This window comes from Lycium ferocissimum, chromosome 1 (assembly GCF_029784015.1).
Source record: "Lycium ferocissimum isolate CSIRO_LF1 chromosome 1, AGI_CSIRO_Lferr_CH_V1, whole genome shotgun sequence".
Taxonomy (NCBI): Eukaryota; Viridiplantae; Streptophyta; class Magnoliopsida; order Solanales; family Solanaceae; genus Lycium; species Lycium ferocissimum.
In genome coordinates, this window is record NC_081342.1 from 18,107,834 (window position 1) to 18,133,116 (window position 25,283).

At 33.8% G+C, this 25,283-nt stretch overlaps 2 protein-coding genes across 4 annotated transcripts; both read left to right on the forward strand.

Moving 5' to 3' along the window:
- The first annotated feature begins 892 nt into the window (after nt 1–892).
- LOC132062927 (uncharacterized) lies at nt 893–1,740 on the forward strand. Its single transcript, XM_059455393.1, has 3 exons — nt 893–936; nt 1,021–1,100; nt 1,205–1,740. Exons 1-3 carry the CDS (start codon nt 893–895, stop codon nt 1,738–1,740), a joined length of 660 nt encoding a protein of 219 aa, XP_059311376.1.
- Nucleotides 1,741–11,620: 9,880 nt separating this feature from the next.
- On the forward strand, nt 11,621–21,005 carry LOC132050936 (transcription factor EMB1444-like). Of its 3 annotated transcripts, none has more exons than XM_059442265.1 (11): nt 11,623–12,637; nt 13,397–13,558; nt 13,871–13,955; nt 14,319–14,360; nt 15,266–15,325; nt 15,905–16,024; nt 16,103–17,188; nt 17,273–17,374; nt 18,092–18,232; nt 18,342–18,464; nt 20,484–21,005. In XM_059442265.1, exons 1-11 carry the CDS (start codon nt 12,543–12,545, stop codon nt 20,562–20,564), a joined length of 2,097 nt encoding a protein of 698 aa, XP_059298248.1. In that variant the 5' UTR covers nt 11,623–12,542; the 3' UTR covers nt 20,565–21,005. The 3 variants fall into 3 exon arrangements, with proteins under 3 accessions (XP_059298261.1, XP_059298248.1, XP_059298254.1); XM_059442271.1 differs by having other exon boundaries at nt 15,908–16,024; XM_059442278.1 differs by lacking the exons at nt 18,342–18,464; nt 20,484–21,005 and having other exon boundaries at nt 11,621–12,637; nt 17,273–17,354.
- Nucleotides 21,006–25,283: the final 4,278 nt, after the last annotated feature.

Genomic DNA, 25,283 nt, shown 5'->3' on the forward strand with positions numbered 1-25,283 from the left:
TACGGTCAATCATTGTAATTAATTGCATAAATATCCTCGCAATCAATTATTTGCAAGCGTAGCCTTACTCCGGTATTTAATTTAACCAATTAAGACTAATTTGCATCAACATCCTTAATTAATCTGTCCATGACTTGGACATTTCAATTAAGGCCGTCCGGAATTCAGAAATTTGCAAAATTGACCCCAGCTGTATTGAACCATGAGTTAGTTAATCATGAGGCGGTCACTAATGCATAATAATAGTAATTAGGCTAGAGATCATAATTAAAAATAATTTTGCCATAAGTGGCACAAATAGCCTATATAGCAATAATTCAAAGCTCGAGGGGTAAAAGTAGCGAATTCTTTTAATTACTCAAGTCCCTAGGATAAAAATAAATGAAGATGCCTTTTATCTAACTTTTCTGATTTTTTTGTTGAATTAAATGAACAATTATTTGAAATTGCATTGGCTGCCGGGGGAATTATAGAAAGTCTTTGTAAAATGCTGATAAATTTCTGAATAATTAGTAAAGCTTTGAAAGTGCCCCTATTAATTTATGGAAGTAAAAACGTTAACCTGAATAATTGTTTAAAATTATTCAGAAATCTCTGCGGGTGTACAGAATTATATTATTTATTATCCAAGGACCCTGAGTAAGTAAAGTGAATTACGGGAGGTCAAAAATCAGGTGTCAACAATTGTATTAAGAAAATGAGGGAGTTTAAGGTTGATCAGTCAAACACAAATATATGGAGGCTAGTTTGTAGATGACGGTATCAAGGCTGTCAGTGGTTGCTTTGGGGAATTGTTAAGCCTGATGGTATGTGGGCTATCACAAAATTTCGCCAAAGGCGCACTTGTGATATGGAAGACAATCGAGTAGATCATTATAATTTATATACAAACATGACTGCTCAAGTGTTACTCAAAGACGTTGCTGAAACGCCAAGGTAACTTATCCTACCTAGTACATTATTTGTCTTATATCAATTTAAAGATCATTACTAAATGTTGTTTTGTTTAAACTTGTGCAGGATCCCCATCAAAGATTGCATTAGAAATGTTCAAACCGTATATGGTAAAACTATAAGCAAGAGAAACGGATTTCTCGGGCGTAGACGCTCTTTGAGATGATCGTTGGAAATTGGCATACCTCTTTTCAATCGCTGCCAAGGTATATGGCGGCTCTATAATGTTTTAATGTTGGTACTGTTGTAGAGTGGCAGCTTATAGAGGGTAAAATTTTCAACTTCGTATTTTGGACATTCAAATCATGTATTGATGGGTTTGCTCATTGCCGGCCAGTGATATCCATAGATGGCACACATGTATATGGTGCATACGACATCAAGCTCCTAATTGCAGTAGGAATAGATGCCAATGAGTCAATATTCCCTCTTGCTTTCGCAATTGCCGCTAACGAGAGCACCGACACATGGGGGATCTTTTTGACCCATTCGAAGACTCATGTTATTAAGGATCATACGGGCGTATGCGTGCTGTCTGATCATCATAAAGGCATATTGCACAATATGGATAATTTGCCAGGGTGGCAGCCTCCGCTTGTTTACCATCGCTATTGCTTAAGGCACTTGAAGGCAAATTTGCAATCAAAGTTTCATAATGGCACTCTAAATAAATTGATGTGGGGGGCTGTGATGGAGCATCAACAAAGAAAATGGGCTACAAAAATGGATCTGATCAGGGCAGTTAGTGAACCCGCATACATTTTGGTTGATGAAGCTCGAAATTGAAAAAGGGACGCTTCATGCTGATGGAGGCAAAGGATGGGGCATGCTCACAACAAGGAGCTCAGAGTCTTTCAATGGCTTGCTGAAATCTGCTCGGGGACTACCTGTCACTACAATGGTGAGAATGACTTTCAAGCAGGTTGTGAAGCGATTTGTGATTAGAACAAGGCAGGCCAGAGCGATATTAGCCGAATGCGGGACATGGATGTCAAAGCCCTTCAAAAAGATAGAGCATTATAGAAAAAAATGTGAGCTTCACCAAATGACCGAGTATGACCCCATTCAACGTATGTATGAAGTTAGGACGGGTTATTACAACGGTAAGGATGGAAACGTGCATACCGTTTATGAGGCAACAAGAACATGCACTTGTGGTAAGTGGCAAACGTACCACATGCCGTGTTCTCATGCTGTAAAGTGCTTCGAGAGAATGGCAAAAGCGGTACCAAGTTATGTGGTGGGGGAATAAGGTCCACAGTTACCTTAAAGCATATTCCAGCTAATTCCACCCACTTGGTAATGAAGCATATTGGCCAAACGAGCCGTTTTCGATGGTTGCTAACAAGGATTACATCAGGAAATTGGGCACTAACTCACGGAGTCGTAGACCCAGTCAAATAGATGTTAGTGAAAGAACTTACTCTCGTAAGTGCTCTACATGTAAGCAATATGGCCATGACAAGCGTTCGTGTGGGCAACAAGACCGTGGTGGTACAAGCACGTCTCGAAGTAATAGAGCCTCTAGAACTTGAAGATTGTATTGTTATTGTCATTTAGTATTGTATTGCTTTGAATTACTATTGTCATTTAATCAAATGAATTATTTTTGAATTAGTATAAACCTCTCGAATTGGATGAATTATTGTTAAATAAAATATTTATATTTGTACATTCAAATATAATATTTAAACATAAAGATAACAAGTTTCCAAACAATACAAAATACACATTACATTAAAAAAATGCGGATTACACAAAAGACATTGCAAAAACAAAAAAGACAAAAAAGAAAAATAACAACATAATATAAAAAATTAAAGGTAGATCAAAATATTTTTATTTGTACATTTGATTTGACTAAATAATAAAACGCTTACATTAAAACCCTATAAAATATGACATCTAAACTTAAAAATGACAAGTTTCCAAACAAACAAAACTTACTTTGGGGCACTTTACAACCCCTAAAACGACTATCCAAACGTTTAGTTATACTTGATGTAATGAGCCGACATTATTGTACGCAAAAAAAGATATTAAGTTCTATATAAAATATTGATATTTCGAGATTTTGAAACATGACTAATCTTTGCCCAAAGTATGGCAAAACGTGATTTTGATAGCTTAAAAAAAAAAAAAAAGGCAGCCTCTTTCACGCACAGATTCTGTGCGTGAAACCTGCTTTTGTAACCTTTTTTTTTTTTTTGGTGTTATTTTAGTTCCAATTTTTTTTTTTTTTTGGTATCACTTTAGTCGCGGATTCTTGATTAAATGACTGATTTAACCCAATTGATTTTTTTTTTCTTTTCCATTCTTCTCTCCTTTGATTCCCCTTTGATCCCCATTTGTTGAAGTCATTATTCCTTTGTGACTTGAATCCACCACCTGAGTTGTAGGTGGCATTGTGGCAACCCCTCTTGTCAAAGTTCTATTTGCATTCGTTGTGATAGTCATATCAAACCTGCAACAAGTACGGGTAGAAGTCCAATATATGTCACTTTTACAGAGGCTTTGTATGAAAAATTAGCATCTAGATAAGAGATACCGATGAAGGAAAATCAAACCTAAACGTATTAATTATCTAAACTTTAGCCTTACGCATAGGTTGCACCATTGAATATCACAATATCGTATAAAATATAATTTCTTGCAACGCTAGTGATTATGATCCTAATTTGTATAAATAATTCTTCCATATAGGGTATGATAATAACCTTTACATATTTCTTTTTGATACAATTAATTAACAAAGAATAACGAAGGGTTAACAGTGCTTGGCAACTGCAATTGAGTTTGTCAGATTCAAATTGATTTCTTTAGCTTATTATATAGTCTTCTTTTAAGGATTTGAGCTAGTGATACTACGAATTAAATCCCCTTTAAATATTAGACTGCCCCCATTAGAGATGGATATTTTAATCAAAAATTAAAATGGAGGTGCTAAACATTAAAATATTTGCTATTTACATGTATTCTAGACGTGCCTTGCTACTCAAATGTCAAATCACTCCTTCCCCCCAAATTCTCAGATCAAGATAATAGTGGGAAAAATCCTTTACTAAAATTACTACTTTGTGTGATTTAAACTGATCTTAATCTGAAAACTCGTATGTTATCCCCGTCCATCCACAAAGATAACACTAAATTGAAATGAATTTATATGTTATCACTTATCACCATCCACAAAGAGAGCACTATAAATTGTGTGGATAGGCAACATCCCGTGTCTTCTTAATCTTCCTAGGTAGGTACAGAGAACAGACTATAAGAAAATCAGGTTTTCTATATATATCAACTTCAACAATTTTTGTCCAGAAAAAATAAACTTCAATGAGTTTCTATTTTATTTCTTCTAATTATTTACAAGTAAATTGAAAGACTGTATTTAAAGTTTTGATTTTTTTTAATAGATTTCTATACTAAAACCGCGGTAATAACAATGTATCGGAAATCTTCATTAACCAACTACATGTGGATATATCGTTTCCTTAAGGACAAGGCTATCGTAAGTAATTAGTATGAAATTAGAATCATCGGAAATTAATGGCACAGGCTACGAATTCCCTTTCTCTAAAATCGGAGAAATATTATATTTGATGGGATGTGCAAATAAAACACTCACATTAATAGCTAAGAGGAAAATTATACTATTAATAGTGAGCGATCTTTTGAAAAAATTGTGCGAGCTTGCCCCAAAACAAATAATATCATATCATTACAACTATCTTTAGGCTAGTTTAGCCTAACTACGGATATCAAATTTGGCGGCACGAGTATGAAGAATCAATTTACTATCTTTAGTGGCAGTTTTGGAGATACACACACAAGAAGAACTAGCCTCTAGACATCGATGTCGACCATAAATACTTAAACAATATGGATGACACACAATAGTTCTCCAATTGAACTCGATCATGCACTCATGGATCATGTGAAACTTAGCTCAAGGGATTTGTTGATAGGCCAATTGTTGTAGAATATCGGTGTAAGGGCTTATTGATAGTCACTAGAAAGTTCATTCGAGCGGGAGATAGTCGAGGTGACGCTTGACCCAAGATTTTAAGACCAGTCACTAATAGCGTAGCTGTGGCGAAAATACAAGTATATAGGTCAAATATGATTTTTTTAATAATAAATAAAATTTAACACAATGAAGCAAATGAAAGAGATAGCTCAGTGGCTAAGGTTGTGCAACATGTGTTAACAGTGAAGGTTCGAATATGGGTGAGCTCATTTAACGCTTATTGTTTTCCTAAAAATAGGCTCAAAAAAATAATTAAAAGTGATATTCGGGTTTGATCCGGGGTGACATGGAAGGAAAGCAGCAGTTGCAACCAGTGGCGGAGCCACATAGAGCCGAGGGTGTTCATCCGAACCCCCTCGGTGGAAAAAAAATATTGTTTTTACAAGGTTAAAATTATTTTTTATGTATATATAGTAGATGTTGAACCCCCTTAGGCTTCTTCGTATGTTTACTTTTTTATATTTTGAACCCTCTCAGTGGAAATCCTGGTTCCGCCATTGGTTGCAACCAACGTGTCCCAAAGACACTTTCGTTTGTTAGAGTGCACAATTAAATATCTACTAATTTCTCAAGGTATATACACATATATATACACATAATTTTTTCTGAAGCTAACGAGTGCACGTGCACTCCCACCCTTCCGTGAGACAAAAGTCCACATTGGTACAATCTTGGTGTAGCAATACTTTTACTAGTGTAAGCTAGACCTTAAAAAAAAATTTGGACTTAGCTTATATTTTCATAAAATGTTAATTGGATTGGTTGATGAACCCAATAATGTCATTAAAAATCTTAAAGAAAAAAAGAGAAACACGTAAATGAGAACGTAATTCAAAAGTGCATGTCATGAATCATGATCGAAAGTTTGACAGATATGTAGGAGGATTGGTCCACATGTTGGTACTGTTCCTTTTCTAGGTTGTCATTACAATTGTCACTTTGCTTGTAAAGTAAAACTAAATCAAACTACTAATCAATCATCATCTTTCTACGATCGATATATACCCTACTGCTTTGAAGATCCAGATGAAAATTAAAAATTGTCTTAGGAAAAAGTATCGCAGCTGGTTGCCCTACTGTTCTGTTCATATTAAATACTATTCCATTTGTTCAAAAATTCATATAATGTTATAGTTGTTTTGAATGGATCAAGATTCTTGGAAAAAAAAAAAAAAAACTAAATTTCAATTGTATCATTTAATCAAAACATACAACTTTTGTACAAAAAATATTTTCCAAAAAGGCAACTTTCCAAAACAAGCTGTAACCATGGTCCATGGGCTGAGCTAGGGGTGCAAGAAAATTTATCTGAATCCCTTCACTAAAAGTATACACGTACATACGAAGTCAAAATTATATTTTATGTATATATTATATAGTAGATGCTGAATCACCTTTGTTTCTTTATATATATTGACTTCTTTATATTTTGAATCCCTTAGTAAAAGTTCTGTCTCCATCACTAACTGTAACATATATATAGTTCAAAATCGTAACATATATATAGTTCAAAATCTCAAATTTAATTCTTTACTATTGCAAGCAACAATAATTTAAGAACTGAGCTTAACATTCGAAATTCCAAAAAAAGAGAAACTCAAAAGGCAAAAGGAAAGGAAAAAAAACGCCTGACAAAATTGACTTGAGATACACAAAGATCAAACAATTACTCATGACAAAGAAGACTAAATAGTCACTGCCTCAGATTTCATGCTATTGAAAAGCATAGCTTCAGAATCTACTTGGGATGATTTTGGTTCCCAATTTACAAATATAATTGAGTGCATGAGAAAAAAATAAAATAAAGCAAGATTATTGCAGGAATGATCAAAATAGGATGGCCTACCAGATCCAAGTGCAAAATGACATCTTAAAAAAATAGCCGCACCAAACACTTTATTTATTTGTTTATTATCATGTGCACCGTTACATAATGCTTATCTCATATGCGGATGAGAGACCATATCATGAATTAAGACATAAGCAATTGAATAAGTAGAGATCTGTAGATAAAATTGGGGCAAAGGGGCATCATTCCTCTTTTTCTCTTTTGCACTCATGATCCCTCTTATTTTCGTGTATACTCATCAATTTTTGTAATGTGTTTGAATTTAAAAGTGGATACTAAAGATTCCTATAACGATCTCTAGTAAATATATAATAATTGGGTTATAGGATTTGAACAAAAGTTAATAATTTCCGTTAATCGCACATACAATGTACATTAGATCTGCCACTGTTTGAATGGTATATTTACTGACAATGTACTTATTTTTATACTGTATTTTTATACTTTTAGTAGAATTTTCTTGTCATCCTATATTTATTAGGTTGATCTATTAATAATTATTATCTTCATTTACTTATAATTATTTTACAAATAGATTGAACTAATTTTGCGAATATCTTTTATACTATGAGTGTATAATATTACTTATATGGATGATCTTCTCCGATTTAGAAGTGATCTTAGGAGTTCAACTTAGTATATAGATGTGAAATATTAATGTAGTTACTATTTTTTATGATAGTGTATATATGTAGTTCAAGTAGTAGATAGATGTTTAAGAGGTGGTAGTTGGAGGCATTGGAGGGTGAGGAATAGACAATGAACTTGGAATGTCACTTATGGAACTTGTTTTTCTTACTTCCGTTAAGTTCCTTATTTTTAAGGAATTTATTTTCTTAAAAAAAGTATTTTCCAAAACATTTTGACAAACCAAACATGATAAAATTGGAAAACCTCCATACCAAACACACCCTAAGTCTGGTATATTCTATATGCATCGGCTCTTGATCTTCGTAGAAGGAAATATGACCATCATTCTCGTCGCTTTTCTCCTTATATTTACTAATTATTCATTCTCAAATGACAGCTTGACTCCAATATTCATTGGTAATTGGCTTGATATACCTTAGTAGGTTTGAAGTCCTATAATCTAAGCATAGTGGATTTCACTGGTAGACTTAGGGAAGTTGAGAACTCATTGACTATGAACAATGTCATATAGTATATAATTATTAATTGGATGTAATGTGCCTTAATGGTTTTGAAGTCCTATATTATCGTAGTATCTTATAGTAAAAAAAATCTGACAGTATATAGTGGAGAATTCATGCCTATCACCAATAGACTTTATATGGTAGTTGAGAATGTAGAGAAATATAACAGAAGAAAAGTAAATTGGAGAAACATAAATTTCGCAAGATCGAATTCTCTTAAGATCGGAAGATTCAAAAAGAGGAAACTATAGAAAGGAGAACTTTGAAATAGAAGAAGACTCTCTTGAATTGACTTGAATGATTTTCAATTGGGTTGATTACAAATGGCTAAGGCCACCCCTATTTATACTTGTGTAGGGATAGTTCTAGAAATTATTCTAGAAACATCTACAAGAAAAATCTAGTAAACTTTATCTTCTACAACTACTCTAGAATAACTAGATTTTTCTTTAAGTTAATTATCCAAGATCCTACACTTCATTATTCTAGATCCCTACTAAATACTTGCGAGTTTTTGTTGTATCTAAAAAATCAACTTTATTTCTTCACAGAGAATTCTTTGACAAATTAATTAAGAACAATGATTTCATGCCACCAATATTAGACTATATGAACTTTGTATCATTGAAGTGTTAATTTTATTAATTAGCAAAAGTATAAGGATGTGCGGGAAGTTACAATAGAAACTTAACAATGGTATCAGTCTCGTCATTTATCAATCAAATGAAAATTTGCCCCTAATTTAATATGTGAGCAGATCAAAGAACTTCAGACCACGTAAATGAAATTTTGAACAGCCAAAGCTTGAAATATTCAGACCCGTGTTTGAAATTCAAGCTGGCAAAAATTAAAACTTCAGAAGCTTCAATTTTGAATTTGAATTGTGATTCAAACTTCAAACTTGAATGACTGAAGTTAGGCTTGGCTAGTTTCAATGTGTCAGATCCGAAGGAATGAAATTAAAACTTCAGAGCTCAAGTTTTAAATTTATTTGCAAAGTAACTAAAAATTTTAAAATTTGTAAAATCTGATTATATTTTAAACAACAGTCCTTCAAGCGGCTATTTGTGCACTTGCCCCACAATTTGAAAAGCTTCCAAATATTAAATCTTTAGCGTTAGCACATCAATTCAACTACATTGCATGCATGTTGTGTTGCGGTTGTTGTAAACCACAATTAAATGAAAATTTCATTTTGACAAATTGAGCAGCCCTTTGCAATTAGAATTGATGGTTATGCATGCAATCATTTTCAAACTTTATTTAATTCCAAAGCATGTTTTGTTGTTTTCTCTTTCATTGGCTCGGTAAGTTTACTGCTACACCCAATCTCATTCTTTAGATACCCAAAAGAAATTGAGAAAAAGATGGTAATAATGATTAGACATCGATGGTAATAAACGTCTTGCGATTACATTGCTAAAGGAATCTTGTTATAGTGTTGAGTTGGTGTGGTACAACTAGAATAAGCTTAACAAATATGTTTTGTTTTATATGTCAATCTTTGTCATGACTGAACTACAATTTCAAACAAATTATGCCGGCTATTGTGTCTCTCTATATGTCTATAAGTAATGTTCTTTCTATTTGCTATAGAATAGGTATTCTCTTAACAAAATATATTAGTGGAAAATTTCTTTTTGAAAAATAAGTATTAGTTTTTTTTGCTTGATTGTTGATGTTTTTACGTATAAGCAAATAACTATTACCCCAAGAACATTTTTATGTAATCTAGGAAAACCCTAAAGGGGGAAAAGGGGGGGGGGGGGGGAGCTAGGGGTGGCAGGGGGTCGGTTGAACAAGGGGTGGGGTTGGAAGCGTTGGGGCCTAGGGAGGATACAATGAGCTTGGAATACCATCTACGAACTTGATTTCCCTATTTTCACTAGAGAAGTCATTTTCCTCACTTTACGGCTTGTTTATAAATTATTTCGATCAACCAAACATGAAAAAATTGAAAAGCATTTTATGAAAAATGTTTTCTCAATACCAAACATCCTCATTGTTCACTCTAAACAAACAAATACAACGTACGTATCTTTTTTTTACACGTATCTATCACTTAACTATAATTAAATAATATGTATTTTTATTTAGATTTTTTATTATAAAAATAAAGCTATTTAATTCGATGTAAACACCATATGTGAGTTGAATTAGCTCTGATTTGCTACCAATTAACAGTTAAAATTCCACAAGGATAAATACAATTAAATACAAAAATAGAGGAAGAAATTAAAAATAGGGAGACAATGGGAATGGGAGGTGAGTAGATGTCACAACTTTTAGCAGTAGAAATCATTGTTGAAAAGGCCTGGTGGAGGGTAAGTTCATAGGTTTGTTCTGGATAGATTGATGGGAAGATAAGTAGCATTTTCATAAGCCTTGGCATCATATTGTTTGCCATATAAGTGGACTATCTCAAAAACCCTTTTTATTATTCTTTTTCAATCATGACTTCTATAAATAGTTAAAGAAATAAAGAATTAGAAAAGAAAAAAAACTACCGTTCTAAGGAGCAGTTAGCAGTGAACAAGCAACACACAAAACAAATAGATATATGATATGTATTTGTACTTACATTTTTATTAATTAACAAATATTTTTGTTATATTAAATTATTTAATCATAGTTGAATTGGTTTGATGTAAATATCCGAATAAATATTTACTAATTGGATAATTTTTTTGTTCACACATGTTATGTATATGGCAGAATACTAAAAAACCCTCCTAAACTTGACGTAGTTTATTCAAATCCCTCTTAAACTATCCGTGATCCTAATTACCCCATGTATTTGGTTATTCTATAATCGTTAACTCCTTGAACAATAGTTGGTCGTAATTACCCTCATATATTTGGATTTTCTATAATTCAAGTGATTTTAAATGACGTTTGGCGTGTGGGAGTGTAAAATAACAATCACATCATATTAATCTGATGTGTAAAAAAAATTAAAATGCCATTTCCTTACATATTTAGCCATTCCAACTATTATTTCCTTCCATATGTCTTCTCTGTTTCTCCATTAAAGCTACCAATTTTTCCTTCTTGTATCATTTTTCTTTTGAGGGTAAAGATTATAAAAAAGCCAAGTACATGAGGGTGATGATTAAGGCCAACTATTATTTGAGGGATAGCGATTATAAAAAAATCAAATATAAGGGATTATAGAAAAATCAAGTATAAGGGATAGTTAGGACCAAATATAATTTAGGGGATCTTTAGGTATTTTGTACATGTATATTCATTTCAGTCCCCGGTACAAAATAACTTTTTACCAATTTAAAGTGTTATGAATTCAAATTCAAATGATATATACAAGCCAATATTCTTTTTTTTTTTTCAATATTCATTAGTCAGGTTCCCTAGTAATGAACTAACTTATCTTAGTTACAAATTTATTGGATTCAATTATACTACCATAGTACCCTTTCATTTTATTCTCGCTCAACACCAAAAGAAATAATAATCAAAAGACCAATGAAAATTATAGCATATCAAGGGGCATAATGGTGTGTATCCATACTGCACTTTTAACTAACAACAGATTTATTTATGGGTGTCCCTACTCCCCATTTAGGGATGCATGTGCTCCTTAAGACTATTATATAAAGACAAGTTCAAAATCAAAATCAAAATCAATTAGCCCATACATAGCTCGCTATACACTTTTCCTAATAGTTTTTTTCATTTCAACTTAAAACAAGAAACAGAAACAAAACAAGCAGTATATTCAAAATCTTGAAATAGTGATGGAGATTAATGTTGCAATTCAAAAATTAACTCCTAAACGCCGTAGGTACTCTTCTCAGAAAGCTTACTGTTGATAAAAGTAGCCTAATATTCTTCCTTTTGTTTGTCTACACTTCAAATTTTGAGGTCTTAATTTCATTTTATAGAAGATCAAGTATCAATTTGTTAGCCAAACTGTAGCTTTCTTGTTCTTGGTGGTCTTTATAGGGTGATCAAGATTTGATTTTTTTTGTTACCAAGTGGATATTGTTCAAGATTGTTGTTTGGTTTGGACACTTGCATGGAAAATACAATCTTGTTTGTGGGTATTGTTTTTCTTGGATTCTTGGTTTCATTTTGTGTTGCTGATTACTGAACAGAGTTGGTTGGTTGGTTGGTTCAATCAAGATTTGATTTTTATTCCAAAGTGGTGGGAACTTGCATGGATAGTACAATTTTGTTTGTGGGTATTGTTTTTCTTGGATTCTTGGTTTCATTTTGTGTTGTTAATAACTAAATAGAGTTGGTCCTTTGGTTGGTTCAATCAAGATTTGATATTTTTTTGGTGTGGGGTTTGGTTTTTGAGTTGTGGGAAGAGTTGAGAATGGGAAAAGATGATGGGATGCTGCTTCTTCCAACAATAGGACCGCCAATAAAGCGGCGAGCAGGGTTGAGAAGGAAGCAGGCAGGGAGAGGATCATACAGAGGAAGTTAGGTATTGGTGACAAGGGAAGAAAATTGGGGATTGTTTAGGTGTTATTTGGGGTTTAGGACTGGATTTATTTTGAGAGTTTGTGGTGGGGGTTAAATTTTTTGAAAGAATATGGCAAGCCAACTGCAACAAGCACTGAGGAGCCTTTGCTGCAACTCTCCTTGGAAGTATGCTGTGTTCTGGAAGCTCACACATCGAGCTCGAATGTGAGTTCTTTTGCCTCCTTCATCAAGTTCTTAGCTTCCTCCTGTAACTGATATTTCTTTTTGGTAAAAGTGAAACAAGATATATTTTTCTATGACATGTTTTAATGAGATTTATATTAGTAGACTTGCTTTCTTCCATTCTTATTGTTTCTAATCGACTCTGGACTTTCATTAGCTTAGCCAGAAAATGATAAAGGTATTTTCTTTCAGATTTATTGCGGGAATGATCCAACTTGTGTTTACATATTCATTTAAAGAAAAAAGAATCTAATATGATGTATGCAACTCCGAAATGCACATAAGGAATCTAAGTGCAAAATCTATTTTTCTCAGTTAGCAGGAGGTTCAGAATATAAAGATACAAGTAGCTTCCCCATTAACTGAGAAATCAAAGATTGCATATAATAGCTAGGAACTGCCTTTGCAGGAAATTTTTGTGCCATAACACAGAGAGACCATTATTTGTGGTTTTAGAAATATAACTCTATCTCCAACAATATTAGTGCATTTGTACAGAGTAAACATATGAAGGTAACCTTTTTAGGTAAATCTGTAATCCAAATTAGGCCTCCTGAGGCTTATATGAATGAAACCTTGATGTTGAAGCTTATTAGAAGCTTGATTTTATCAAGTACGAGGTCTCTTTGAGATGAATAGTTTTCTTAGTTGTGGTTGGTAATCCACCATAACTTGGCCTTTTAATGTATTTAAGTATAAAAGAACTACCTGTCGTCTCTTACCATGTGGATTTTATTGTAGGATGTTGACTTGGGAGGACGCTTACTATGATAATGATGGGTTTCCAGAGAAAGTATCTCCTGGTAGTACAGCTGGCAACCTTCATGATGGACCTTATTCCAACAATCGACTTGGAGTAGCTGTGGCAAAGATGTCCTATCATGTTTATTCTCTTGGAGAAGGGTATGATACATGACCAGAACCAAGTTTATGATCTAATTAGTTCATGCTGTCATTTCTAGTGGTGTTAAAGCTTCAGCCAAAGAAATATTTCCCTTGAAGAAATTGTACTTGTTACGCTATCTGTTGCTGCATGAGATTGATTTATTTTCGCATGCAAGCTTTAATAGAAAGTCTGAGAGTATAGTCATTAGTGGCGCGGTAATTCTTTATAAGACAATATGTTCATGTATGATTCTAATGATTTCTTTCCAAAATGAACAAATAGGACTTATGGATTATGCTAATTAAATATCTAACTATCTCCTTGGACAGTATTGTAGGGCAGGTGGCAATTTCTGGAAAACATCTATGGGTTTCAGCAGACAAAGTTGCAGCTATCACCAGCTTGGCGCCTGAGGTGAACCATTTTTTCTTATTATGTGCAAGTAGCATGCTTCTGATGAATTTAGGTATTCAGACGCAACAATATACTTCCTGTTATGCATCTTGAATGTTACATATACATTGACTTGGGGGCGATATAGACATTGGAATTGTCAATACGAACTATTTTAGGACAGGTAGATCCAAAACTGTATAATGACTTACTTTTTGAACTATTTAGATGGTGGATAGAGTAAAAGTTTGGCCCATTAGACTACTTATTGATATTAACGTGTAAGGTTAAGATTGAAAATGTAATGGAAATTTGAGGAATTAATAGATGTATCTTGTGTACACGGTTATTCATTATGATTTTTTTTTTTTTTTTCATTTTCAGCACTGTGATGGATGGCAAGCTCAATTTTCTGCTGGGATTAAGGTAAAGCTAACTATCCTGATCCTTCAGTTGTAATATTTTCCGTGGTGATGTAGCTGTCATGCATGTGCATTGTATATTTGGAAATTGTCAGGAAGTTTAAGATTTTGGCATCACTTCTGTTCCCTAATAGAGCAACAATAAACATCTATTTTTGGATTAGAATCTCTTTCATTTTTGTTATTTTGGTGTTTGATGTATTCTTCACCTCTCATGCATATGTCTCACACCATATTCTTCTATTTACAACAGCTTCTGATCTTTCCGGTGTTTCTTTCATGACATGGAACTTTCTGGAAAAAGTTAAAAGTTATCATTTTTTTTACTTGAGAGTCCATCATCCATTGTCCTACGCAAGGACTAGAAGTCAACAAAATCTTGACATAGGATTGACATGCTTGGCAAAACAAACTAAGCAACTAAAACATGTGTGAGAGTTGATACTCATCATTTCAAAAAGTATGTGTCAGTAGTCCCTGGGCGTTTTGACATTTCTAAAGATGATTAACACCCACCAAGAATGACAAAGCTTACTTCCTACACAAGTAGAATCAGCATACAAATTATGTTAGCATTCTACAAACTTTGTGTGATACCTATTCCTTCTGTTATAACTCCTTTTAACATAATTTGATATTGCATTTACTGTTTAAAACTCTAGTTCCAACTAACTCAAACCATATTTTTCATTCAACCTTTCTTCTAAATCTTTCTGCTGAATCATGTTAGATCCAGGCTTGCATCAACTGACTTCTTGATGCTAACCTGCACCTGTGAAGTTTATGAAGATAGTTTAGCCTTTCAATCTGAACTTTAACTTTATCCATCTCCAATTGTATGAATTTGATCATGAACTTTATTGGCTACATAATATGGGGCCTCAAAGAAACCTTTTTTCTTGAATGCAGACCATTGTTGTTGCTGCTGTTGCTCCACATGGAGTTGTACAACTTGGATCCTTGGATAGTGTAAGATGATCAGCCTCATTATTTAAGATTTATAAATGGCTTAAGTCCATGACAAATAGAATTTCCTTCAGTTTTTTCTTTTAATATGTTTATGACAATTTTGTCACTGATGTCCTCTTAACTTGTACTCCCTCTGTCCCAATTTATGTGGCACCATTTGACTACACATGGAGTTTAAAAAAGGAAACGAAGACTTTTAAAATTTGTGGTCCAAAATAAGCCTTGGATATTTGTGTGGTTGTAAATCATCTCATAAGGTTAAAATGTTTCTAAATATAGAAAGGTGACATTCTTTTTGGCACAGACTAAAAGGAAAGTGTGCCACATACATTGGGACAGAGGGAGTATTTGTTTAATTTCATGTGTCACTATATTTTCGACTACCTTCAATGCGTCATTTACTTCCTTTTGAAAATTCATCACCTTGCAAAATGAATTTCCAACTAATAGTTTGATCAGTTCTAGCTTAGTTAACATCATCCAGCGAATGTCTGTTATTTATTGATCTCTACAGCAGTTACCAGTAACAAGCTTTGCCTTGTCTGCAAATCTTATTTTCTTTCAATTGTTTTGTCAAAGAAGATCCCTGAGGATTTGAGGGTGGTCAAGCATATTAGAGATGTCTTTTCTGAGCTCCAGGAGTTGATGGCAAGTTGCTTGCAGAGTTCAATGCAGAACAGCATGGAAAATTCTTGCATGGTAAATTGACTATTGCTCACCGAATTACTGTTATCACAGATCATCTGCTCCTCTATCTGATGTTGTTACATTTTCCAGTCAGAGATATCAACAAGAACCTCAGTTTCAGAGGTTTTTCAAGACTGCATAAATAATCTAGGTAGAAATGTTTGTGAAGATGGGAGAAATATGTGGTCTCCTCTATATACATCTTTTGAAAAATCCGTTGATCATTCTTTAATCTTCTCGCAACCTGGAAGTCACCCAAATGAAATACTTCATGAGACTGCAGTTCAAGGATCTGATGACTGTGAAAATCTGCTTCCGCCAAGCTGTGAAAGTTCCATTTCAAAACACCAAGAGGAAGGGCAGATGTGGGCAGAAAAGGATCCAAAGTTTGAAGGACCAACTAGCAACTTGAGAGTCTTGGGAAAGGGTTTGGTAGATAAAACTGAGCCAACTTTTAGAAATAATGTAAGTAATGGCAGTGTTTCATATGATGCTGGACAAGTCACTGAACGACCTGAGCCAAATAAAGAAGTGTTGGGTTTGTCGGATCTTCCCACTGCATATCCAGATGAATGTGCTGAGAAAAATTTAGGTTTTGAGACCGAGTGTAATTATACAATGGACAAACCTTTCAGGTTCTGTGCTGGCTATGAGCTGTATGAAGCACTAGGGCCAGTATTCCAGGAAGGGAATTCTTCCAAGGACTGGGGTTTAGGGAACCGTGAAGAAATGGCTGTTGAGATGCTTGAGGGGATTGGCACCAGCAGTCTGTTTATGAGCAACACTGGCAATGAGCATCTTCTGGAAGCAGTAATAGCTAATGTTAACCGCCATGACAATGATTGTATCAGTGTCAGGTCATTCTGTAAATCTGTTGATTCCCTCTTGGCCACTGAAATAAGTGTCGAACCTTGTACCAGTGATATCGGCACAATCAGTTCTACAGGCTATTCATTCGATCGGGAAACATTGAACAGCTTCAACTCATCAGGTGCATGTAGTATGCATTCTTCTAGGGGGTTTTCATCAACCAGTTGTAGCAGAGGTAGTGAACCTGTTAAAATGCATAAAAAGAGGGCTAGACCTGGTGAAAGTTCCCGACCTAGACCCAGGGATAGACAATTAATCCAAGATCGCATCAAGGAGCTCCGCGACCTGGTTCCAAATGGTTCTAAGGTAACCTAATAGGCTATATTTCCTTATTCTGAAGTTGCTTAATTTTTTATTCGGATGTGCTGAAACTTTTGGATGATACCACAGTGCAGTATAGACTCACTTCTAGAACGAACAATCAAACACATGCTCTTCATGCAAAATGTTACCAAGCATGCTGACAAGCTAAGTAAGTGTTCAGCATCAAAGGTGAGCTTTTCTTGCATGGTTAGTAATTTATTTCTCAATTCACATGGTTTGAATTACAGTCACCAGTTTCAAAAAAAATTCACATGGTTTGAATTGCTAATGCCAAGTAAAGCCTGGTAATTGAAAATGATGTCCAAATACCTCCCTTCCTTGAAAAAAGGTTTGGTAAATTGTAAACGGGATCGTTTATCCTTGGTAATTGACATATTTTTCTTTTTCTTTTTCTATTTTATATTCCTAATTGGAAGTTTGGGGAGGGGTGGGATAAAAAATGCAGTTAAATGCTGATGGAAATCTCTGTTCTTTATTTTATGGCAATTTGATCAAGGTTGCTTACCTTGTTGGAAGTGAATCATGGCTAAAGGGAAACCAATGTTTTCTGACATTTTTTATACAGGGGTATGGGGAGGGTGGAGCAAATACTGTTGAAATTACATGGTCAGTTTTTAGATGTGTGGTCCTTTGGCTTCTGCAAGCTTGCCTCTTCTCATTTCTCTTAGTTCTATTTTCTATTTGGCATAATTCCTTTAGAAATAATTATTGGATGAGAAGTGCTTTAATGTGTTTCTTAATTTAAGCTTCTGTTGCATGGCTCTGTTGTGGCGATAACCGGCTGAGCAAATAGCTAGTTTATGTGGTTCCGGTTACCAATAATTTTCTTTTTTTCTGTTTAAAAAATTATCTCCACTAATTTACTTTGCGTTGAACATGTTACAGCTGGTTGACGAGGAATCGGGTATCTGTGGATCTTCCTCCCATGAACACGGTTCAAGCTGGGCAGTCGAAGTTGGAAATGACCAAAAAGTTTGTCCTATGAGGGTTGAAAACTTAGGCATGAATGGTCAAATGCTTGTAGAAGTAAGGACAGTTAATTTTGATTGTGAATTCTGGCGCCTTAAATTTTTGTTAGACTATTTGGTGAAACAGTAAGGGATGAAACATTTATCATTGCGTGAAACGAATGCAGATCTTCGAAGACGGCAGCCATTTCCTTGACATAACCGAAGCCATCCGGAGCTTGGGTCTTACAATTTTAAAAGGTCTGGCAGACGCTTATGGTGAGAGGACGCGTATGTGTTTTGTGGTTGAGGTACAATCCTGACTATTGATATGATATTTTCTCGACCTCAAGTAGAACCAGCTGGTTCACGTGTAGTGGATCTTGGTACTCAGCAAGATATTTTATCCACTATCTACTTACGTTTGTGTGGTTCCCCATCCTCTCTTAAAGGAGTCGTATCAACATATAAAGGCTGATACAGTTGATACTGGACTGTGGGTCATCTAGCTCTTAAGCATATCAATGAAAGATGAAAAGAAATATGTATTTTCACATTTTTATGAGAAAATTGTTTATGAACCTTTCATTTGAAATCTGAAGTTTTAATCTAAAATTTTACAACACATCATTGGAAAGTTGATGATGCTTTATTTTGCAGCTTCATACTAATTGCTTTGAAATGTTTCTAATGATTTTACAAATAATCCTTCTGGTGTAATCCTTTTTGCCAATAGACTTCTTGTAGAACCATGAATTAGCATACTTCTTTTAGATGTTCCTTTTCCTTTCCTCTTTGGTTCCATCTGATTTTACTTAGGGCCTGTTTGGAAAGCCACTCAGGTAATTGGAATTGGGTGTAATTGGTGTAATTACACAGTTTGGTCTGTTTGTTTGACCAAGTAATTTTACACAGTTAGGTGGGAATTGGATGTAATTGAGAGGGTGTAATTACACTCTCCAATTCTCAAGGGGGAGCTGAGAATTGGATGTAATTACACTCTGTAATTCCAGGGTTACTTTTTATTTTCTTTCTTTTTTGTTTTATTTTATTTTTTTAATATCTTTTTTATTTTTACTTTTTAATTATTTTTATTTTTAAAATATATTTTTCTGTTTATATTATTTATCTTTCATTTCCTTTCTTCTCAATCGCAGCCTTTATTTTTATTTTATTTTTAAATTTTTTGTTTGTTACATGGGGGTTGAGGGGGGGGGGGGGTAGGGGAAGGGGAAATGGGGGAGGGATTACAACGTGGGGATTCGAACCCTCACCAACAAGGTGAAAGTTTAGTTAGTCAACCAATTGAGCTACTAGATCCCTACGGGGATTCGAACCCTCACCAACAAGGTGAAAGTTCAGGTAGTCAGCCAATTGAGTTACTCGATCCCTACTCTCAATCCCAACCTTTACTTTGTGGTTCTATGTAATTGCTCGTTTTTTTGATTATTTGGTTTTGTTAATTTAACATAATCGTGCTATTATTCTAGTTTTTGAAACTACACCTCTTAATATTAGAAAAAATGAGTCATTAACAAACTTGGCATATAATGAGTGACGTTATTAAAGTAGAATTTCGTTATGAATGAGGTTATAGACTTTATTTTTCTTTTCTTTTGAATTATATTTACTTAAGTCACATTGAACTTATGTAATGTTGAAATTTGACATAAGAGTATTATGTTAAACTTTTTCTTTTGGATTTTGAATGTAGGTTATATTTTCGATTTTAATTATTTGCTTTAGTACTATTGACTTGTTATTTTACATTGCATGTTGTTTATTTTTTCACTTATAGTTGATAGATTTTTTTGTCAAACATTTGAATAAAATTATGGCATTATATTTATAATTTTTTTTTTTTTGGTCAAACATCCCATCCATGATGTTTTCACAAAAAAAGTCTGCTTTTAAGTTTTATAATTAATTAAAATTATAATTTTATTAATTTGAAAAATATATATCAATTATTTTTTACAATATTAGTTACAAATATATGATTATTAATTAATATAATTTCAAAAAATAATGTGTTATTAAATAACTAATTTAATATCAGTTATGAAGGCACATATTTTTCATATTAATTTTAAATTTTTGATAATTTTTGTTTTAATTAAACAAACTGGGTAATTACACTTGTGCAACCAAACAGCGCGCTTGTAATTACATTATGACAAGCAAACAGGTCGTCGTTGTGTAATTACTAGCCTGTGTAATTACACCAATTCCAATTACCAGGTGGCTTTCCAAACAGACCCTTATTGACTAATTCATTTCTTGATTTTGCACGACTCTTGATTCAATCTATGTTATTACCTTTTCTGTAGGGGCAGAATGATAGAACGTTGCATCGCATGGATGTATTATGGTCTCTTATGCAGCTACTACAAGCAAAGATCAATGTGTAGAGCTGGACAGTCGGAAGAGACATGTTACTTATCAGACCCACTCCAATTTGTGGTATCTTCAGAATCAGGATACTGATGTTTGAACATCCGATTTCCTTTCTAAACGAGTGCTCGTTTCATTTATTTCCTAGTGTGAAAATGATAAATTATTTGTTTCCTGTTTGTTTCATTGATAAGTGTATGTTGTTGTATTTTATGTGTAATGCTCTCATGCGAGAAGTATTATGCTCGTGACGAGGTGAGGCTTTGTCGTAGAGATCCTCCACGTCAAACCAGTAGATTAGAGGTTCGAGACACAACAAGTGTAAGTGGTAAATCACTATTGATCCCTCAAGATGATGGGGAGTGAAAACAAAAAGGGTTATGCTCTTCATCATGTAACATCTTTTAGTGTGCTTGTATCCAGAATTTTAGCTTGTACATCATTGATTGACCTTCAGCGTGAGGTGTGATAATGCATTTCAAAGTCGTGCTTCATTGGACAGAATAATTTCTTTCTTTTGTTTTTCTTTTGGGCAAGTATAATGCAAATGTGTCATTTTTAAAGTAAAAGTTTGTATAAGTGGTGTGGATGAACTTCAACTTAATTAGAAATGATGGTTTTTTTCTTTTGTTTCATTCATTGTGAATTTGTAATTACATCATCAAATTGAATTTATCGAATTCGAAAGATTACAACTTAGTGGATACCACGAAATAATTGGGACAATTTGTCTGGTTGAAAGAAATGCAAATGAAATGACTTCCTAGTTGCAATTTATCATCAGCATAAATGCAACCTACATTCATAATAGGAAAAATTACGTGACAGAGAAAACACATGCCCAGTCTTTACAGGAACTAGCGAGATTTTCTAAAAATTACAAGACGTTGCGAGATTTTGGGTTTAGTAGCAAATACACTCCATACATGGATATAGGGCTGTTCACGGTTTTGGTTAAAACCAAAACCAAATTGAAAATTTAACCAAACCGAATAAAAAAATCGATATTTGGTTTGATTTGGTTTTAAATTTTAAAAACCGATAATATTTGGTTTGGTTATGGTAGCAAATACACTCCGTACATGTATAGTTTCCGATATTTGCTGAACTGGGTATTTGCTGGTACATTGCGATTATTTGAGGCTAAGTCGAAGAACTTGTTGAAGACGAAGAACAGGATCTTGGGAAATTTTCGTCTCTCCGTTGAGCTGACCTATTTCAATCTAAATACCGTGACATACAGAGTGATTATCATTGATATACATGATATACAATGTGATATACATATATGATAGTGACTCATTCCCATTTATGTTTTGACTCCAATCCTGTCGAATTTGCCTCCAATCTTCTTCATAATTTTTATATAGCTTCGTCTAGGTGTTTTCAACGAATCTCAATCACACCCGTTCAAATAAATTATTAGAGTTTCAGATCCGAGTTTAGTTGTCATTTCAAGATTGAAATTTTGTGAGATTTTACCATTGATGAAGTGATACGATTTTTGTGATGTAGTGGTGAAATTTGGTGATTTTAGAGGTGATGGGACAATGGAGGATCAAAGTAAACAATCCAGTAGATAGTGGGTGTATAAATCGTGTAGTATTTGTTAAAATTAAAATTTGGACATCTGCTGTATGCTTGGGGTACAATTGCTAAGTCTAATCTTTTGTTTAAAGGGAGAATGACCTATATATATATATTAGAATAGGATATATGTACAAAATATGACGATACTTTTCAGTTTACAAAACATACCAATAGATTTCTTGCGAAACATATACGAAAATTTTTGCTCAAAATTTTGAGTATAGAATGTGTATATCTCGCTCAAAGCTTAAAATTTTCACTCAGAGTTTTGTGTATGAAATTTGTATATCTCGCTCAAGGCTTAGAAATTTCGCTCAAATTTTTGTGTATGAAATATGTATTTCTTGAGCTTAGAACTTTCGTTCAGATTTTTGTATCTGAAAACCATATGAAAAAAGGTATGAAATATGTATATAACTTCATAAAATTTGTATAAAGTTTAATACAATTACAACAACATTGTATACAGCTTTCATACAATATTAATACAAATTTAATATAAATGTTTCTTCTTGTTAAATGTACAGAGAATTAACACTAGCTAAATTTACGCCTCTATTTCTCTGATTTGTTGAGTAGTGCGTCTCTGATATGGTAGATCTACTGCAATTGTGTGCAATAAATACAATAGCAGTGGGAAGAATTACTACCCATGGTGGCCTAGCAAGAACAAGATAACAACAGATTTCAAATCAATTTCATTTAGTGATCCTCTATGTTTGAAGCCCAATCTGCAGGGAGCCAGCACTGTGCCAAGGTTCAGAAAACAACTATCGTGCCATGTCGAGTTCAATTTCAGAAGACAACACCGCAATCACCGTTCTTAAATCAGTAGGTCTAATGGAGAATTTCAGTGGTTCCGAATTCTCCCTGCTAATCTCCACCGTTGTTTCTCCTCTCGGTTGCCCCCTCCACTAGCCGCCGCACTTCCGCCATCAACCTCCTCCGTCATCTCCATGTTTCAGACACTACTTCCCGCTTCGTTGTCAGCCTCCTTCACTAAAAAAAAAGGGGAAGATCGAGCGAGATGTTCCGCCTCCATATTTTTTTTCCAGATCTGTTGCGTGAATAGAAGGGGAGGAAGAGTGAGCTTTTAATTGTTTCAGATCCGTTATATGTTGTAATTTTATTGGTATGTTTTGTAAATAAGAAAAAGTATCCTTATATTTTGTAATATAGAGTCTTAAGTAGTATTATTAGGTCATTTTCCCGTTTAAAATCCTAGAAATAGTTGTTAGCACTTGTATATATATGTCAATGTCCCAAATATAAATCAAGGGGTCATTCTCACAAATGCCCTTATTTCGGGGTGGTCTTTAATTTTTGTCATTCAGACTTTTGGCACGGCATAATTTAGATTTAGCTTGGCAAAGTTTACATTTAGATTCAACATATGTATCATAACATCGCACAAGTTATGTCGAACACGACAAAACTTTCAACACTCAATATAATCTGAAAAATACTACACAAATTATGCCGCATAATTTAATTCCTACAAAAACTTGTGCTAAACGAGGCAAAAGTACAATTTCTGAAGATAAAAATGTTACAGGACTTATATCAAGCAAATAGGTATGGATATTTTCATTAAATGAGAAGTAAGAGCAAAATTAAAGACCACAAATATGAGGACAAAAATTAAAGACCAGTGCGTTTGAAGCAAAAACTCTTAAATGAAGTGCATTTGAGTACGGGCTAAGGTCAGAATGGACTTCCGTGTATCCTAACTTGGGCTAACACTAAGATGTTGAGGCCCAACCCGTTTTTATTCTAATATTTGAATCAGAAAAATACAAATCATTAGTAAAATTAACAAAATCGTGGATGTGTCTGGAATCATATCTAGCTTTTGTGTGACAAACATATTCTATAACACTTGTTCATGGTGCTACAATAATGCATATCCATTCGTGTGGATATACAAGATATAGATATATTAAACTACACGTACAATGAACAGGACAAGACAGGTTGGGCCATCAAAAAGGAATAATCTAAAAATAAGAGCATTTAAATGAACTTTTGCCGGCCCATTAAACAATACTGTTCGCCCTTTAAGGTTCATGTTTGGATGTCAACAAAAGTTGATATACATTTTAAAAAAAAAAAATATATATATCTTATCTTTTCTATTTCATCTCTTATGATACGTGCTCTAAACAGAGTGTTAATGCATATACATTATGATTTTGATTTAAAAATGAAACAAGCAAAAGAAAGACGAATCTAGTCGAGATTAGGCAAAAATTATTGTTTACTACTTTTTAAATTCTTGGGGCCGGCATGGCCGGGGTTAGTGTTGAGACTTTTATTTAGTGAAGAAAAATTAAGGACTTAATTATTTTATTATTTTTTAAAAAATTGGGAATAGTCTTATAACAAAATGTGTGTAACCTTCAACAAATCCCATAAGATTAGGGATTTTGGAGAATGGAGATCTTCCTTTCTTATGTTTCTTCATATCTTTTTTTCACACAAACCCTAGCCAGTAGTCATCGGCTGTTGCACCACCAGACCGTCATCCATAACCACCACGTAAAACATCATAACACAACTCGTTCACCTTGACAATGCAAAATCATTTCCATAAAAATAAAAAAAAATAAAAAGAAGGAAAAATAAAGAAGAGAAAACGACTAAGAGCTTGTTTGGATGGGCTTGAAAAAGGCAGCTTATAAGCTGAAAACAACTTATAAGCAAAAAAAAAAAATAATAAGTTGGGGTAGCCCAACTTATTTTTTTTGGCTTATAAGGCATTTTCGACATATAAACTGCTTTAGATAAGCTAAGCCAAACGGGCCCAATTATTTTTTTGGGCTTATTTTAAGCACAAAATGACTTTAAGCTGGACAGCCAAACACTCAAAAAAGCTGAAAACAGCTTATAAGTTGTTTTCAGCAACTTATAAGCCAATCCAAACAGGCTCTAATTCAAACCCACCAACAGTGCAAACTTGCATTTCGACTATGAATCTATTTCATTCCAAAAGCTTAGTACTAGTAAATGAAATCAAATACTCACTTCCAATTAGGCCTGTGCACGAATCGGTTCAGTTCGGTTTTGGCTATCATCGGATTGAAATTTCGAATTTCGACTTTCTAAAATTCTCAACCAAACTCGATCCATTCTAGGTTCAATTCTAT

Coding starts and splice junctions, on each gene's coding strand:
- LOC132062927 (XM_059455393.1), top strand. CDS start 893: ATGACTGCTCAAGTGTTACTCAAAGACGTTGCTGAAACGCCAAG. Junction 937..1,020: donor GACGTTGCTGAAACGCCAAG/GTAACTTATCCT, acceptor AAACTTGTGCAG/GATCCCCATCAAAGATTGCA. Junction 1,101..1,204: donor GAGAAACGGATTTCTCGGGC/GTAGACGCTCTT, acceptor GTACTGTTGTAG/AGTGGCAGCTTATAGAGGGT.
- LOC132050936 (XM_059442265.1), top strand. CDS start 12,543: ATGGCAAGCCAACTGCAACAAGCACTGAGGAGCCTTTGCTGCAACTCT. Junction 13,956..14,318: donor TCACCAGCTTGGCGCCTGAG/GTGAACCATTTT, acceptor TTTCATTTTCAG/CACTGTGATGGATGGCAAGC. Junction 15,326..15,904: donor AACTTGGATCCTTGGATAGT/GTAAGATGATCA, acceptor GTTTTGTCAAAG/AAGATCCCTGAGGATTTGAG.